General features: G+C 38.2%; 1 protein-coding gene across 1 annotated transcript in view; it reads right to left on the reverse strand.

The window, feature by feature from the left end:
* Window positions 1-15774: 15774 nt before the first annotated feature.
* The window catches only part of LOC127441356 (forkhead box protein L2-like), a 1646-nt gene continuing 1139 nt past the window's right edge, over window positions 15775-16281 (reverse strand). The window contains exon 2 of the mRNA XM_051698681.1: window positions 15775-16281. This exon is cut by the window's right edge and continues 832 nt beyond it. Coding sequence (XP_051554641.1) covers window positions 16224-16281 — 58 coding nt within the window. The 3' untranslated portion in view covers window positions 15775-16223.

Genomic DNA, 16281 nt, shown 5'->3' on the forward strand with positions numbered 1-16281 from the left:
TTTACGTGAGAATGACGTAATGATGATACGCGTTTCCTGCTCTATTATTCATGAAGCTCGCGCACTCATTGGCTCCGCGCGCGGATGCTGGTGTGATGACGCAGTTTCTGTATTACGTCATTCAAGAAGCGACATCAACGCGCGGAATCTATTCAAAAGTTCAAAACCTTTGATCCTTTTTCCTTTGATGATTGATTTATTTTTGAATATGTTTTAATACCCTGACTCTTTTCATTTATTTATTTTTCTCTTTTTGCCTGCTTTCTTTTCGTTATGTTTTAGTGAAGCTGATATTTGCTCTGTTTATAAGATGTTCATTATATAATAATAATAATAATGATAATAACACATCCTCAATAGAACACAGATTTCTATACCTGCTTGTATAAGCTTTTGAAGTCTCTCTTAAGATTATTCATAATTGCTATCCAGTAACAATAGCAAACTAGCAATGTTTAATGACAGTATTTCACCCAACTGTTCCTTTTGTCATCACTTTAAAGAAACAGTTGAACACCTGTTTTGGAATTGTGTTTACTGTGTTTACTGCTTTGGATTGACAAATTCTGTAAAATGGAATATATCCCCAAACTTCTGTATTAGCCTGTTTTTATTTATTTATTGAATTAATTAATTATTATTATTATTATTTCTTTTTTTTTTTTTTTTTTTTTTTTGGTGAATCTTTGAAATTAAACCCTTTTCATATTTATTTTAAAATTAATTTATTATTATTTGTTGCAAAATATTACATTAATAAATGTAATTTTTGATAGAAAATGCCTGCTTTATTTTATTTATTTATTTATTTATTTATTTGGGGTAACTCTCCTGGAATATTTTGTTTATTACTATTTGTAAATTTTATGTTTTGTATTGCAAAAAAAAAAAAAAAAAAAAAAAAAAAACTGCATGCGAGTTGGATGAGCACTTAACCAGTCACTTAAAAAATAATAATAATTCTTGTTGCACTTTAATCTGTCTTGGAAACTACTATTCTGATGCTAGTGAAACTTTGTAATGCAGCACTTTTCATACCACTGTCTTCTTAACATGATTCGCTTATGATGTATTCCTCTTTCATAAATCGATTTGGATAAAAGTGTCTGCCAAATGAATAAATGCAAATGTAAATGTTGTATATTTGCATCTAATGAAATAGGAATTAATGTAAAGTAAGTAGAACTGTTAACATTTGCAATGTGCAAACATGGAGCAGACTGCAAGATAAAGGAAATCTGCAGAGGGGTAAAAAATGTAGACGTGGACCCCATTAAAGAGGTGGGCATGAACCTCCTCAAAGAGGTGGAAGAGGTGGGCATCAGAGGGATGGAGGCAGAAGGCATTGTTCTGTCATTTTGAATGAGATCCGAGCCATCATCGCTGACCACAGTAACAGAGGCCTTACAATGACAGAGGCTGCCGGATTACTGTAATGTATTGTGCATTTGAGATTATTTCCATTTATTGTCAATTTAAATGTTTTACAGTATTTTGTTTTATAAAGCAACCAAAGTATTGCTGTGAAAATATGTAAATTACCTATATATATATATATATATATATATATATATATATATATATATATATATATATATATATATATTTTTTATTTTTTTTTACAGGAATTTCTTTTGATATTTTCTTTGATCGTATATTTTATGTACTTGTTGGCTAAATATGTTTGATTTTTTTTTTTTTTTCTTTGTTGATTTAGTTAATTTGGTTAGGTAATATAAGTGCCATATACGCTATATATGTCCATTGTGATGACTGTATATTACAATGGAGTAATTATTTTACTCAGCACCAAGGGTGATTTGTAACATTGTTTTCTATTGAATTAAATGATTGTTAAAAGCACCCAACTGAAAGAAGATCATACTGTTGTGTGTTTTGAAACAGTGATTATGTGGAAAGAAAACATGTATAACCATAATGAAAGCATGAGAGCAGGTTTTGAAAGAATGACTTGCTGTGTTACAAGTGTGATCAGTTTGGAGTTTTGTACTACGAGTTTTGAAAATTTACCACTTAATTGTGAAAATAGAAACAAAGCAATAATAATAAAAAATAAAATAAAAAAAAAAACTGAAGGAAAAATCAATGAGGGTATGCAGAAATCTACTGTCAAGGTCACACTGACTATTCTTATTCCTCTCACGGACTCTTGTGTGCTGGTGTTCACAGGATGTTCTGTTCCAACATTTCACAAAACCACTGAAATCTACACATGATGAGGAAGTTTGAGCAAAGCACCTATTTCAGAACAAAAACCCCCTAATGAAGAAAAACGCTGAATGAGACAATCAAAGAAACTTCCTGAAACCCTTCAAATAAATCAATAGTTCATGTGCATCACTGGAAATACCTCTTGCAAATGACAGACCAGCCATATGATGCTGAAGTTTATAAAAATGTTTACTAATGTTATTGCATATTGATAAATTAACTATTATGAGCAAAGTTAGTGCAGGCATATCTGTGCCCTCTTTCATGATTTCTTGAGTTCATGAGTTAAAATGTCATTTTTACCTGCAAATAAGAAATTAAATCCAAATTGGATGCATTGGAAATTTTTGTTTCCTTGTTCATGCGTCCTATAAATCTGGAATCAACCTTCACAATTAATTATTTGCAGAATAGGATAGAAAAACATATGACTTGAATATAGTACGTTTATATAGTATATATAGCACAAAGTTGTAATATGTTAATTGCACAGAATATTAATTTCATTTCTTACGGAAAGATTTAATAACAATCTAAAGAACAAAGATGTGGTGATTGAAAAGAGGAGAGAAAGAGAGACACAGATGGCATTTTATAAAAGCATGTGATTTGTTGCTCAGAGGTGCACAGAGATTCAGCTCAGTTCCAGTTTAGTGAACTTATCATCAGTTCAGCTGATATTTGTTTAATTGCAGATGGAAATCAACATGTGGCTGAGACCTGATCAGATGTGCATGTAACATTCAATAATAATTCATAAAGACTGCCCTGCCCTGGCAGGCACACAGCCCATTCATGACCTGGTAAGATGCTGAATTTCACATACATTCATTTACACCAAGGGCGTAAATATTATTTGCATGGGATCTAACAAAGCTCCTAGTAAAATTCCATGCAGCTAACATTTACGAGTTTAGAATTTAGCTGGACTAATGAGATGAGAGTTTGTGGAGTGATGCTCTAACTCCTGAACAGGTGCAACACACACACATGTTACTGTCCTCCTAATCGTTTATTTTAATAAGCTAATATTGACTGAGTACACGGTTGTAACAGGTAAATATAAACTTAACCAAAAAGACAAAAACACTCAGCTGTCCATAACTCTCTCTGTCGCACTGCCGTCTCTGGTCGCCCTTATCCCTCTCGGGCTTAATCAGCCTAATTAGGGGCCCTCCCTGCACATTCCTCCCTCGTTCTCTCAGGCCGGGGAGCCTCCGGCATGATGTACACCCCCCTCCCCGGAACTGGGAGGGTACAAGGGGAGGGAAACAACAACAACAACAACAACAAGAACAACAAACACGGTGGTACATACACACCGTAACGGTGATGATACCAACTTAAAATATAATAACAATAATTTAAAAAGAGGGGGACAGGCCAACGCAGAGCGGCAGCGGGAGAGAGAGAAAAAATAATAATTATTTACTCGCCGGTTCTCCGATACGCCATAGCCTGGTCCTCGGCCACTCCTCCACCCTCTGGTGGACGACAGCCGCGCCTCCCTGGGCGGATCGGAGGCAGTCCTCCGGCCCCTGGCGGACGGAATGCCCCGCCGAGTTTTCGGTGGATGGAAGAGGTCTCCCCCGCCCCTGGCAGCAGTCCTTCTGCTCCAGGCGGTCAGCCAGGAGCCCCTCCCCGCTCGCAGTCAGTGGTCAGACCCTGCCACGTTTCAGCGGCTGGTAGGGGTCTCCTCCGCCCCTGGAAGCGGCCCTGACCACTCCAGGTGGTCGACCAGGAGCCCCTCCTCCCCTCACGGTCGGCGGCCGTTCCTCCGCTCTCAGGTGGCCGGGCTCCCCCGTCCCCCCGGCGGATGGCCATGGCTGCTCCGTTGGGGTGGATGGTAGTGGCGAGGACTCTACTACGGTGCATCCCTCCTCCTTCCCGGATTTCGGCACCAGTGTAACAAGTAAATGGAACGGAGGAGGCAAGAACTGGCATAACAATATAAATAATAGTTTAATAATAAACTTAACCAAACACACACATGCACGCACGCACGCACACACACACACACACACACACACACACACACACACACACTTGTCGGACAGCTGTCCGTAACTCTCTCTCTGTCGCACTGCTGTCTCCGTGCAGCCTTATCCCTCTCGGGCATCATCAGCCAACCCTCCGCCCTGCCACAATGGTATTAATTAATGCAAAAACAGAAATGAGAAATAAGGTGCTTGTGAAAGTTGTAAAAGTATTGCCTAAATGTGTAGAGTTTTAATAAACAAATCAAATTGATGAGATATCATTACACTCAAAACACATGTAAGCCTATTTTAAAGGTGCAATATGTAACAATTTTCATGTAATATTCGCCTTTTTTTTTTTTTTTTTTTTGCCAATGTGTGAATGGCTTGTAACGCAACTTAAAAAATGAGCCCTTCCCAGACTTCCTAGGTTGCCTATTAAAGCCTGTAGACTGATTTTCATGTGAAGGGAGCGGGTCGGTTTTGCCAGGAAACTACAAAGGATGTGATGTTTATGCGCACTCCCGAGAGACTTACACTAGGTAACGTTATCTTAGAGATGGAATCCAGCAAACATCCAGCTCCCAGCACAACACCGACTCCTACACAAACTCAGAGTAAACCAAAAAAAAACATTTATCTAGTGAATCCCATCTGGTTAAGCGGGAACGTGATCGTGGTCGAGCGAAGTGTAGAGTGAACATCGGCAGGACATTTGATTCCTGGAGGGACCTTCGTTTGGTTTTGGGGATCAAAACCGACCCTGAATTGGCGTTCTTCTTATTGGACAGGTAAATTTACATAACTGCAAAGCATGTGAAATATAGTGCCATGAGGATTGATCTGTGTCATTTTAGCTAACTTGATCTTGCCTGCTAACACTGACGATTTACAAGCTACCTTGCTTCGTAACTTTCAAATAATTTCAACGATCTTCTCTTTATACTAAAAGTCAGGTATACAGGATACATTTAAGCAAATACGCTGGTTTCTTGATCATAGTACATATGGCATACAAAACATACAATAGTGCAACATAACAGTGCAACATTAAACTGTCTGGTGTAGTTGGGTAGTATGTAGCTGTATGTGTGTATCAGTATGTTATGTTAGCTGATAAGTAGTTTCAGTTTAGTCTCAAAGTTTGTAGTAAAACAATCATAACTGTAATTTTAATTATGTTACCTCATCTGTCAGCATGATGCTGGTGAATCACGTTCAGTCTCTTTGTACGTTACGTCATTGTTTTGGTCGATGCTCGCGTCCCTATGGAGTGTGTGCACGCGCACGAGCAACAGGCTGCAGTTCACTTAACGGCCACAGGTGTCACTAATAACAAGTGTTTCTGAATCTTATGTACTGCACCTTTAAAGATTTAAATTCATGAAAAATTTCCATCAAGTTGAATTGAGTACTATTTAACAAAATTACATTAATAAAATTGCCAACGTTTTTTTTATTTTATTTAATTTAGTTAAAGATTACTCAATTTAGCTTGATGGAAATTTTTCATGAATTTGAAATGCGTAAATCTTGTAAATAATAATAATAATTATTATTATTATTATGCAAAGCCACATTTTATCAGTATGTGTGTTCCCTGCGAAACGAGCCATGATCTCGCCAGTATTAGTGTTATGCTATAACAGATGATATTCAAAAAAGAAAGATATATAGACAGACAGACAGACAGACAGATAGATAGATAGATAGATAGATAGATAGATAGATAGATAGAAAAAAATTGAAAGTGAGACTACGAGTTCAGAATACTAATGAGCTGCTTTTGTGTCACGTCCGACTGTACAAACACACACAAACACTCACACTCACACACAAAGATATTTTTGTCCCTTTGGTTAGTGCATCAAACAATGCATTTCTTTGTACCCAAGAGACAAATTGAGAGAGAGACAGATACAGAGAAAGACAGACAAGAACTTTGGAAGCGATGATGATGTGATAAGGTGGCACCAGAGAGGTTGGCATGTACAACTGTAACACCACACAAGAATAAAACACCTGTTTTAGCAAAAGCAGACAGACGACACGTTTAACAGGAGGTGAGAGCAGAACTCAGGGCAGCAGGGGATCCTCAAATTACATAACTGTAATTAATGTGATTATATAAGTGTCCTGTTGAATAGGTGGATAGAGAGACCCCTATATACCCACATGATGCCCACATTAACATACTAAGAGTCTGTTTGTTTTTGTGTATACTGTATATGCATGTACTGTATTTTCATATATGTTCCTTCCTGTAGCTCAATTGGAAATGCCTTTCACAAGATTGTGTGTTTGATTCCCAAGGAAATCCCATAATAATAAAATATAACTTAAATGCACTAAGTCACCAAATGCATATACTGAGTATAAAAGCATGCGTGCACCAAATCCAATCTATGGAGCCTTTTAGAGGACATGGAGGGAATTTTCTTTTGAAATAGTTTTGCATTCCCTCGCAATAAAATAACCGTGGTTTCACTATAGTAATCTTGCAGTAACTTTTTTTTTGTTTTTTAGTTTTTTGGCAGAATCTTGGTTTGGATACCATTAATCATGTGTAACAAGGAAGGACACCGGGAACTGGATTCTTCAAACACAGGTAGGGAACTTTTAATTGATCACTTCTCTGGTTTACAGCTTCACAATAACACATCAGCTTCACACTAACTCATCAGCTTTACACTAACACATCAGTTTCACACTAACACATCAGTTTCACACTAACACAACAGCTTCACAGTAAGGCTCTCGACCCAGTTTCTCTCTCTCTCTCGATCTGGCGCTGTCATGGTCCTTTTATGCCGCTCTCTCCAATCTCACTACAATTAGAGACAGGTGTTAGTCATAATTTGGCTCAGGTGTATGCACCCTTACCGCTCTCTCTCTCTGCTGACAGACGCTCGACCACGCCCCCACTGCCACACCATGGTGCCCTTTCAAGTCGATCACTTCGATGCTGCGTCAGTTGCTGACATTGTGGGGAGCTCCTCTCAGGAGTGACATCATCTGAGGCCCTGTACAGTAACGCCAATTTATTGGCAGATGGTGCTTGGTGTCCCAACCCCAATGGCCGAGTCACCACTAGCATATAAGCAGGAGCGCACCACCATCTTGTCAGAATTTTCTTCTTCATGGTCACAATAACATCTCTCATGCTCTGGATGCCCAATGATGAATGTCGCTTCATCATTGAAACTGCACACAGATAATTTCTACCTCTCTGCCTGTGCTCCAATGAAGAGCGTATCCTTTTAACACTTCTGGGTTTGCAAATTAAAGCTGTGCATTGTGTTGTATTGTGTTTCTTTCAGTGAACTGAAATGTAAAAAGCCATTTATATGAGTCTTTATAAGAGTCTTTATAAAGATGACATTTGCAAATGTTTCTACAAGCACATGAAAAGACAAGCGATATATGCATGTATTTGATGGGCATGAGTGCCATTTTGGGCAAGCAGTGCTTGTTGAGACTGACTGCATTCTCTGTGAAGCCGCTCCCCTTTCCTGACCACATGAGGGAGGCGTATGAAGTTGGTATATACAGCGAGGAGAGTTTGAAGATGATTTGTCGCCGGCTCAGGACTTGCGTCTCTCCTCCATCAAAGCGATTTCGCCTGCCCATTATGGCCATGATGATCTGCTCACTGGCATGCATGATATGATATGCGTTTGGCAGAGATTATTAAGAGGGGGATGCTATATTGCTGATGTTATCCCTGCCAGGCACACAGTGCTCGTTTGTGTTCATTGCAAGCGCATGACACTCAAAGCACTTAGCTCTCGGCTTGCTTCTGGTGAAGCTGACGCCAGTCTCCTCTCCTCCCTATATCTACCAAGGATGGGATACAGAACACAAAGAATTGGAGGATGATTCATTGCCAGCTTGAGATTGCATCTCTCCAGCGGTCTTGCCTCTTCAGAAATGTGCCCGTGGCAATTTGCAGCTTGTTCCAGCAAACTGCTATCATTAATGTTGGCAGAAGTGATCATGTCAGCGATATCTTGTTGCTGGGCTTCATTAGTGAGATGCTCTGGGTCAATGCAGTGACCGTGTATTGAACTACCTCAATGATTTGTTGCTTTTAGCACAATGCGGGAAAAAGTGTGCAAGCACAGGGATCTGCTGCTTACACATCTGGAGCATTTGGGCCTCAAAATTCTCAGAAAAAAAGTGTGTTGTTGATCATGTCGCCATGTATGACTGACGATCGCTCTTATCTATGATCTATACTTCGGGATGGTATTGCGCTCTGCTGAGGGACCAGACGCTCCATTGTCATGACGGACATGTCCAACGCAGGCCGGGATAGACAACACTGCAGTTGTGGTCCCGAAGACCACGCATTGTCGGTTTTGGTACTTCATGACAGGCTTCACTGGGCTTGGACGCCCTAGCTCACAAATGGCTGGCTAGACACAAATATGCGTTCTCTCCCGTCCACTTGCTACACCGAGTGTTGTGCAAGATTAATGATTAAGATAAGTAAATTAAAATGAAAATGATAGATTCGGGAAGACAGGGAAACCATGTTGCTGATTGCGGTGGAGTGGCCCAATGGCTTTTGTTTCCCGGAGCTGGTAGAGCTGTTGGATGCTTTCCCATGGGAAATTCCTTTGTGAAGAAATCTGCTCTCGCAAGTGAGGCATGATCTAGCATTCCCTGCCGGAGTTGTGAAGACTTCATTTCTGACCCCTAAGTGGGGCTCGTATGACACAGTCGGGTTCGACACCATATTATAGGCCAGAGCCACCTCAAAGATGCCTTGAAATGGTGTACTTAGGTTGACTGATGCTGCAAAGAGCGAGATGGCTCAGACCTTCTCATTCCGCTACTGTCCTAGTCAGGCACTTTGCGCTTGTGTTGTATGCGCTTACAGACCACCTGTTTGAGCAACTTGAGGCAGCAAGCTTGCGCGCACTCTCTTTGAAGAACACGTTGTTACTTGCATTGGCTTAAGTGAAGCCTGACAGGGATCTTTAGGCCTTTTCAGTCCATGATTCATGTCTGGAACTTGGGCCTTGCTTGTCGAAGGCTGTGCTTAAGCCTGTGCATGGTTATGTGTGTTTTACCACTCCCTTTGGGGCTCAGACGGTAACCTTGAATGCTCTTCTCCTACTCCCTTTGAGTCTGACGAGGCAAAGAAATTGCATATGCTCTGCCCCTGACAGGCTCTTAAGGTTTGGCCATCTCCAAGCAAAATCTTCGCATTGGGTTGTTGACACCACTGCATTTATGTTCTGATTTCTTTCCCTCTTAAGTTGACATTAACACCTAAAAAATTTTTTTTTTTTTTTTACAGTCACTGACACTTTTATCCACTTGGTTAAAGGGATAGTTCACCCAAAAATGAGGTGAAAAATTTTTAGAAGATTTTTAGAGCTCTGTAGGTCCATACAATGCAAGTGAATGGATTACTTTTACTGTATGCTGCCTTTTTGTGCTTTTTGGAGCTTCAAAGTTCTGGTCAGTCTTTTTTTAAGTTATTTTTATTTTTTTTACCATAAATTTCCACTTTAACTTTTACATTCTTCTTATTCAGTTTTATGGCAATTCGCATTCTTTGTGCATATCGCCACCTACTGGTCGGGGCTGGTCAAAGGTGGAGAATTATAGCAAAAAAGGACTTAAATATTGATCTGTTTCTCACCCACACCTATCATATCACTGGTGGAAATGATGCCTCAATTGTGGGACCGCTGACATTTTTGATAGAACTAATTTTCACACAACAAATATTGAAATGGTTTCTGTTTATTTCACTCTTTGTTTGATCATAGTTTTACACATGTTATAATTAGTATTTTTATAATGTATTTTCATAGTTTAATACTGAAAGTCTGGATCTGAAAGCTAAAAAAGTCAAATCTAGACATAGTACCAAAAGTAACTGATGAAGGCCTGGTGAAAAGTTTCCAAGTCAGTTTTAATGAGACCTTCATATAACAAAAAGAAAAATGTTGAAATCTTTTTGTTTTAATAAAAATCAACCCCTGAGACACGCAAGTGCCAAACACGGAAGAAACGCCCATTTATTGTTGTAACCTTTTTCTGAATTAATCCGTTTTATTCAAGGAAAACACATTTTTTAAAATGGATAGTTTGCCCAAAATTCAGAATCTGTTTACTCACCCTCGTGTAGTTCTAAACCCTATGACTTTCTTTTGTCTGTGGAACATAAAAAGAAATGTTTCGCAGAATGTTCACGCTGCTCTTTTCCACACAACAAAATCAGATTGGGGCTGTCAAGCTTTAAAAAGCACAAAAGGCACCATAAAAGTATCTTTAGAGTAGTCCATACAACTCATGCGCTATATTCCACATCTTCTGAAATTCAACACCACTTTAAGTATTTATTTAAAGTCACAACTGTTGTGTTCACTAATGAAGTGTAGTAGTTATGGGTGAATATCTTGAATGAACTCTCTTGTGTTTGTTCCTTTCTTTCAGGTGGAGGTTGGATGGATTCAGATCAGGCTGATTTTGAGTTGTTGGTGATGATGAGCTCTACAGTGGAGCCCGACAAGATACCGTGGGGTTACGAGTTCCGGCCCATCGTATATCTCTTTTCAACGGGCAAATACATGGCAGAACTCGCGTACTTCGACAAAGTAGTGAAAACCAAGACCCCGCCCCTATTCAAGCAGGCCCCGCCCACCGGTCCTAAGGGTAACCATGGAGCCGTGGGTGGAATGGACCCAGAGAAGATGCAACTGGAGCAAAACTATAGAGAGGGAGCAAATGAGAGAGACAGCGGGCCCGCTAGTGTGCGAATTAGTAATGTGTGAAAGAAAATGCCGTCTCTTTGAAGTCAGAATCACTTGATATGCTGATAATCTACTTGTCCCATGTCTGTCAAACATGTTGAGTAATCCAAACATCATCTGCAGTCTGAAACTGAACTTTTGGTCGGATTTTAGGGGTGAATGCACAGAGCTATAGGATGCTCCCTTGCTCCCTATTTAGTGAATGACTAAACCACCAGTGTGCTGTCTGTCTGCACTGGTCTCAGAACAGTTTGAGTCATCCAAACTCTGTATACAGCCTCTGAAAGCATCACTTTCCAGCTTTGGATGGGTCCATTGATTCTCAATGTGAAAATGCATAGTTAATATAGGATATTTTAAGGAAAATGAGCCTATAGTCCACATCAGTGGTCATTGTGTTCAACAGCGTGCTGTTTTGCGATATATCAATAAAATGTTTAAAATGGCATATCGGATGAATCCAGAGACTCCACTCTTTTGACTCAAACAGGTTTCAGTGTAAAAACTTAATGAGGTTTCTTACCAGATGTAGTTTTGTTGGTGTTTCTCCCAAAGACAAACTCTGCTATGTTGTTTTGTCACATGATTTGGTGCGTTGAAAGTTTAAAAGGGAGGAGAAAACACTTACATCTTTAGTAGAACCGTGAGTCAAATCAAACTCTACAGTATTTTGGAAAAAAGAGGGGGCCTGGGTAGCTCAGCAAGTAAAGACGCTGACTACCACCCCTGGAGTTGCGAGTTTGAATCCAGGGCGTGCTGAGTGACTCCAGTCAGGTCTCCTAAGCAACCAAATTGTCCAAGTTGCTAGGGAAGGTAGAATCACATGCGGTAACCTCCTCGTGGTCGCTATAATGTGGTTCTCACTCTCTGTGGGGTGCGTGGTGAGTTGTGTGTGGATGCCATGGAGAATAACACACGTCTCCACGGTAATGCGCTCAACAAGCCATGTGATAAGATGCACGGATTGACGGTCTCAGACGCGGAGGCAACTGAGATTCGTCCTCCACCACCCGGATTGAGGCGAGTCACTACGCCACCACGAGGACTTAGACCCCGCGTCCACATGTGTGGACATTACATTTTGGCTTCGCTATAGATGTGCATAATTTCATTTCATTTAAACCGACTGACCTCAGTTCAGGAGACTCTGGTCTGTCATTAAAGGGTTAAATGAAAAGCATATTTATTTTGCTATACTAACTGTGCACGATTAAATGGTTAGTCACTTTTTATTATTTGCATGTAACATGTTTTTTTGTCCACCTGATGTCCATGACCTGACCAGATCAAATGGGTTGCTTGCGACCCATCCGTTGAGAAGCATTGATCTAAAGCACATTGTTTTAGAAGATTCATTGGAGTTGAATGTGTTATTGCATGTGTTGTAAAGAATCTGTTCTTATGATTTATTGCATCTTCTGCATCAGTGGTGCTGTCACTATAAGAAATATTGCACTTTTGGAGTTATTAGAAACTTTTATGATCTTAACCTAATCTAAAAGCACTTTAGTTTCGCATATTCTTTCTCTCTCTATCTAGCTATGGCTTTCTTCAGTAGCTGTATTACTGGAATAATGCTGTCTGGATGTAGAGCGGCATCATTTTCTACATTTAACAATGATGAAGATGATGATGAAGGTTTTGATGGTTAATCCAGCAACAGCATGTGTTGATGACTGACACCAATGTGCTCTGAATGCTTTCTGACTATTTATAAGGTGTTTAGTTAATAAAACATTGACTTTACATCACTTTATACCTTCTATTTGAAAATTCAGCGTTTTCAAAATACTGATTTTTATAGTTTTAAAGGCAAAACACGTACTGTGAATAGATACCGTAAATATAAACAATTCCGTATATTACATTTGTATATAATTTATAACATTTCTCTTGAGCAGAATCACTCAGAAAGATGCCCACCTACAGATGTGCTTATTGCGGTCTCTAGTGGTCAAACATAAGAGGCGCATTCACTAACAGAGTTCATTTTCACGATAAGACTCCCATTAAAGGGACAGTTCCCCCAAAAATGAAAATTCTGTCATCATTTACTCACCCTCATGCCATCCCAGATGTGTGACTTTCTTTCTTCTGCTGAACACAAATGAAGATTTTTAGAAGAATATTTCAGCTCTGTAGGTCCATTCAATGCAAGTGAATGGTGGCCAGAACTTTGAAACTCCAAAAAGCACATAAAGGCAGCATAAACATAATCCATAAAACTCCAATGGTTTAATCCATGTCTTCAGAAGTGATATGATAGGTGTGGGTGAGAAACAGATAAATATTTAAGTCCTTTTTTACTATAAATTCCCCTCCCTGCCCAGTAGGTGGCAATATGCATGAAGAATGTGAATCGCCAAAAACAAAAGAAGAAGAATGTGAAAGTGAAAGTGGAAATTTAGAGTAAAAAAAAGACTTAAATATTGATCTGTTTCTCACCCACACCTATCATATCACTTCTAAAGACATGGATTAAACCACTGGAGTCTTATGGATTACTTTTATGCTGCCATTATGTGCTTTTTGGAGTTTCAAAGTTCTGGTCACTATTCACTTACATTGTATGGACCAACAGAGCTGAAATATTCTTCTGAAAATCTTCATTTGTGTTCTGCAGCAGAAAGTAATTCATACACATCTGAGATGGCATGAGGGTGAGTAAATTATGAGAGAATTTTCATTTTTAGGTGAACTATCCCTTTAAGATTAAAAATACATATATTGAAGCTTACAAACACCTCTATAATAATATTGTAAGAGCTATAATATATAATGATATTATAAATACTGTCTGCAGTATTTATAATATACTCTTCTTATATTATATTATGGTTTCTGTTAGGATATTTTTGTGTAAAAATGATACGCACGAATCGTTCCAGAATGAAATAAATATATTTTTCTCTATTCATTCCACTGTGCTTTTTACGTCTGTCAGTCAGATTTCCACTAGGAATCATTTACATCATCTATTTACAGTCACTCAAAAGGCACTCAGAGGAAGAATGCGGCTTTAACAGCTCTTGTATAAATTATTATAATAAAATATTTTACGAAAACGTGTGATTTGACCCGTTTTTGTCTCTGTCTTTACAGTTTTTGAACAATTCCCGGACTTCGGAAAAGTAAAGCTTCTCTTGGCATACCAGACTCTGTTTACAGTCTGATAAATATTTATGAACTCTATTCTTTCAGTTCAGTAGAATCACTGTGAAATAATCAAACAACAGCGCGAGAGGTTACACGCGTAAATTCTAGACGTTCAACTTTTAAAGATTTTGAAGTAATCGATAGTAAAACGTGTAAATAAAGACGAAAAGAAGAAATATTTTTTGCTTTAAAATTAAACTAAATTAAATCGTAACGAAATTTTCTATTTAAGTCTATTTTAAGTCAGATAGGCAGTTTGGGACTAAAATGAAATATATGCATGACACTCTATGATTACTGAAAAGTAAAGAGTGCAAAACAGTTATTTGGATGATAGTAATTTGTGTAACTTTCAACATTTGATTATTTTCTCTATGCATTAAAATATTAACTCTTTAAAGTGGAATTAGACCTGCAGAGAAAATATTTTATTCTAACATTTAATCATATTATAATCGTGATTGATGCAGTAATTAAGCTATAACAACAGTAGCGTCTCTGTTGTCATGCAAACAGGCATTAGCTTGATGCACAATTGCACAATTTGCATGTTTGAAGAATCGTCATTAGACGTGATGAAGGCAACAAAAAAATGAAACATTAATCAGTCGTTTTCAGAGTGTGAATTGATTGCACTAATTACAGTTTGAAATGTTGCATTAAGGTTATTAAGCTGTTTATTTGAACATTATGTTATACTGGAATCAGGCCTTGATCGAGGCGTGTATGATCAAATATATTTCTGCTCTTTTAAAACACATTTATATGAATGCATTGGCTATAATAATAAGCGGTGCATTTTCTTTAGGCTGCTCGATGTTTGGAATGGCATCGATTTTAAATGGCACACACGGCAATATAATTTTTTATTCGATCCATATTTTGTTATTAAAAGGGATATCGATGTGTTCAAACGTCAAATAGCTAAATTGCACGCTGTTTTACGCGATTTAATTTTACTTTTAAATGAATAAATATGATAATTTCGATTAAAAACAAACATTTAATTTGCCCACTCTAATGGCTTCAACCAGCAGTCACAAAACGTGCAATACATCATATCGGGCCTTATTTACAAATGAAATAAAAGCGCTTCTTGACGCTGTAAAATGTTTCATTTGACACTGTTATGCTCGCCTGTCTTAAAACTAAAGATTCATTGAAATGAGACAAAGAAAAACAATGACAGAGCAGTTAACGGGTCATTTTCCAACCTGAAAATAATTTCTGTTGAACGGTTGAGCGATCTTAAATGCGTCTGTGATCAATTCTTGCCAATAAATAATTATTAATAAGCCTAATCAATCCTTGTAACAAATATTCTGCTTTAGAATTGTGACTGTGGTTTCTTTTAAGCATTTTTTCACAGAAGCTGGCATGTCTATTATTTTAAAAGTGATATTCAAGTCTATTCATGCGAAACTAAATAAAAGAGAAATGTGAAGAAATTCAGCAGTTCACCTGCCTTAAAATGACATTTCACTGAAACACAAAATAAGCAAGATTTCTGCCTTTTCATGTCTATTTTGTGGTCATCTTTATCTCTTATTATCTCAAATATTTCTGATTTGTTTCTTTCATAACAGAACACAGCACAGCTTGACCCCTGTCACAAATACAAATCCCCTCTCGTCATCAAAACCGTTTTATTGAAAGTAAAAACAGAGAAAATAAGTGCTGGTTTCGACAATTCAAAATTTTAAAATACACAGTGGTCCGCAACAATCATTTGTAAAAAAAATTTACTAAAATAGACATCGAAAATGTTTCACTTTTCTTTCTTACTGTCATCTTTTTAAACAAATCAATTTTCGATCACTGAAAACAGTTTTATAGGTAGGCCTAAATTTAACGCTTGATAAAATCGCTGAACTTCAAACTAATGATTAAAAAAATAGTCCAAAGCATTTTATGGACTTGCATATGTTGTCTGCATGCAACACTAGAGATTTAAACCTCGTAATGTTCGAAAAGTGACTCTGTTTACCTTGGATGCGTAAAAACAGAAACTGCGCCCATCGAAAAGGCGCAAAAAAAGTTCGATTTCGCGTTTACATCCCCTCAAATGCTGCTTGAAATCGCTTCAAATGTCAATCCGAGAGTGTAATGTGGAGTTCTTGGCCTCGTGGTCCCAGTACGAG

The sequence above is a fragment of the Myxocyprinus asiaticus genome, chromosome 5 (assembly GCF_019703515.2).
Source record: "Myxocyprinus asiaticus isolate MX2 ecotype Aquarium Trade chromosome 5, UBuf_Myxa_2, whole genome shotgun sequence".
Classification (NCBI taxonomy): Eukaryota; Metazoa; Chordata; class Actinopteri; order Cypriniformes; family Catostomidae; genus Myxocyprinus; species Myxocyprinus asiaticus.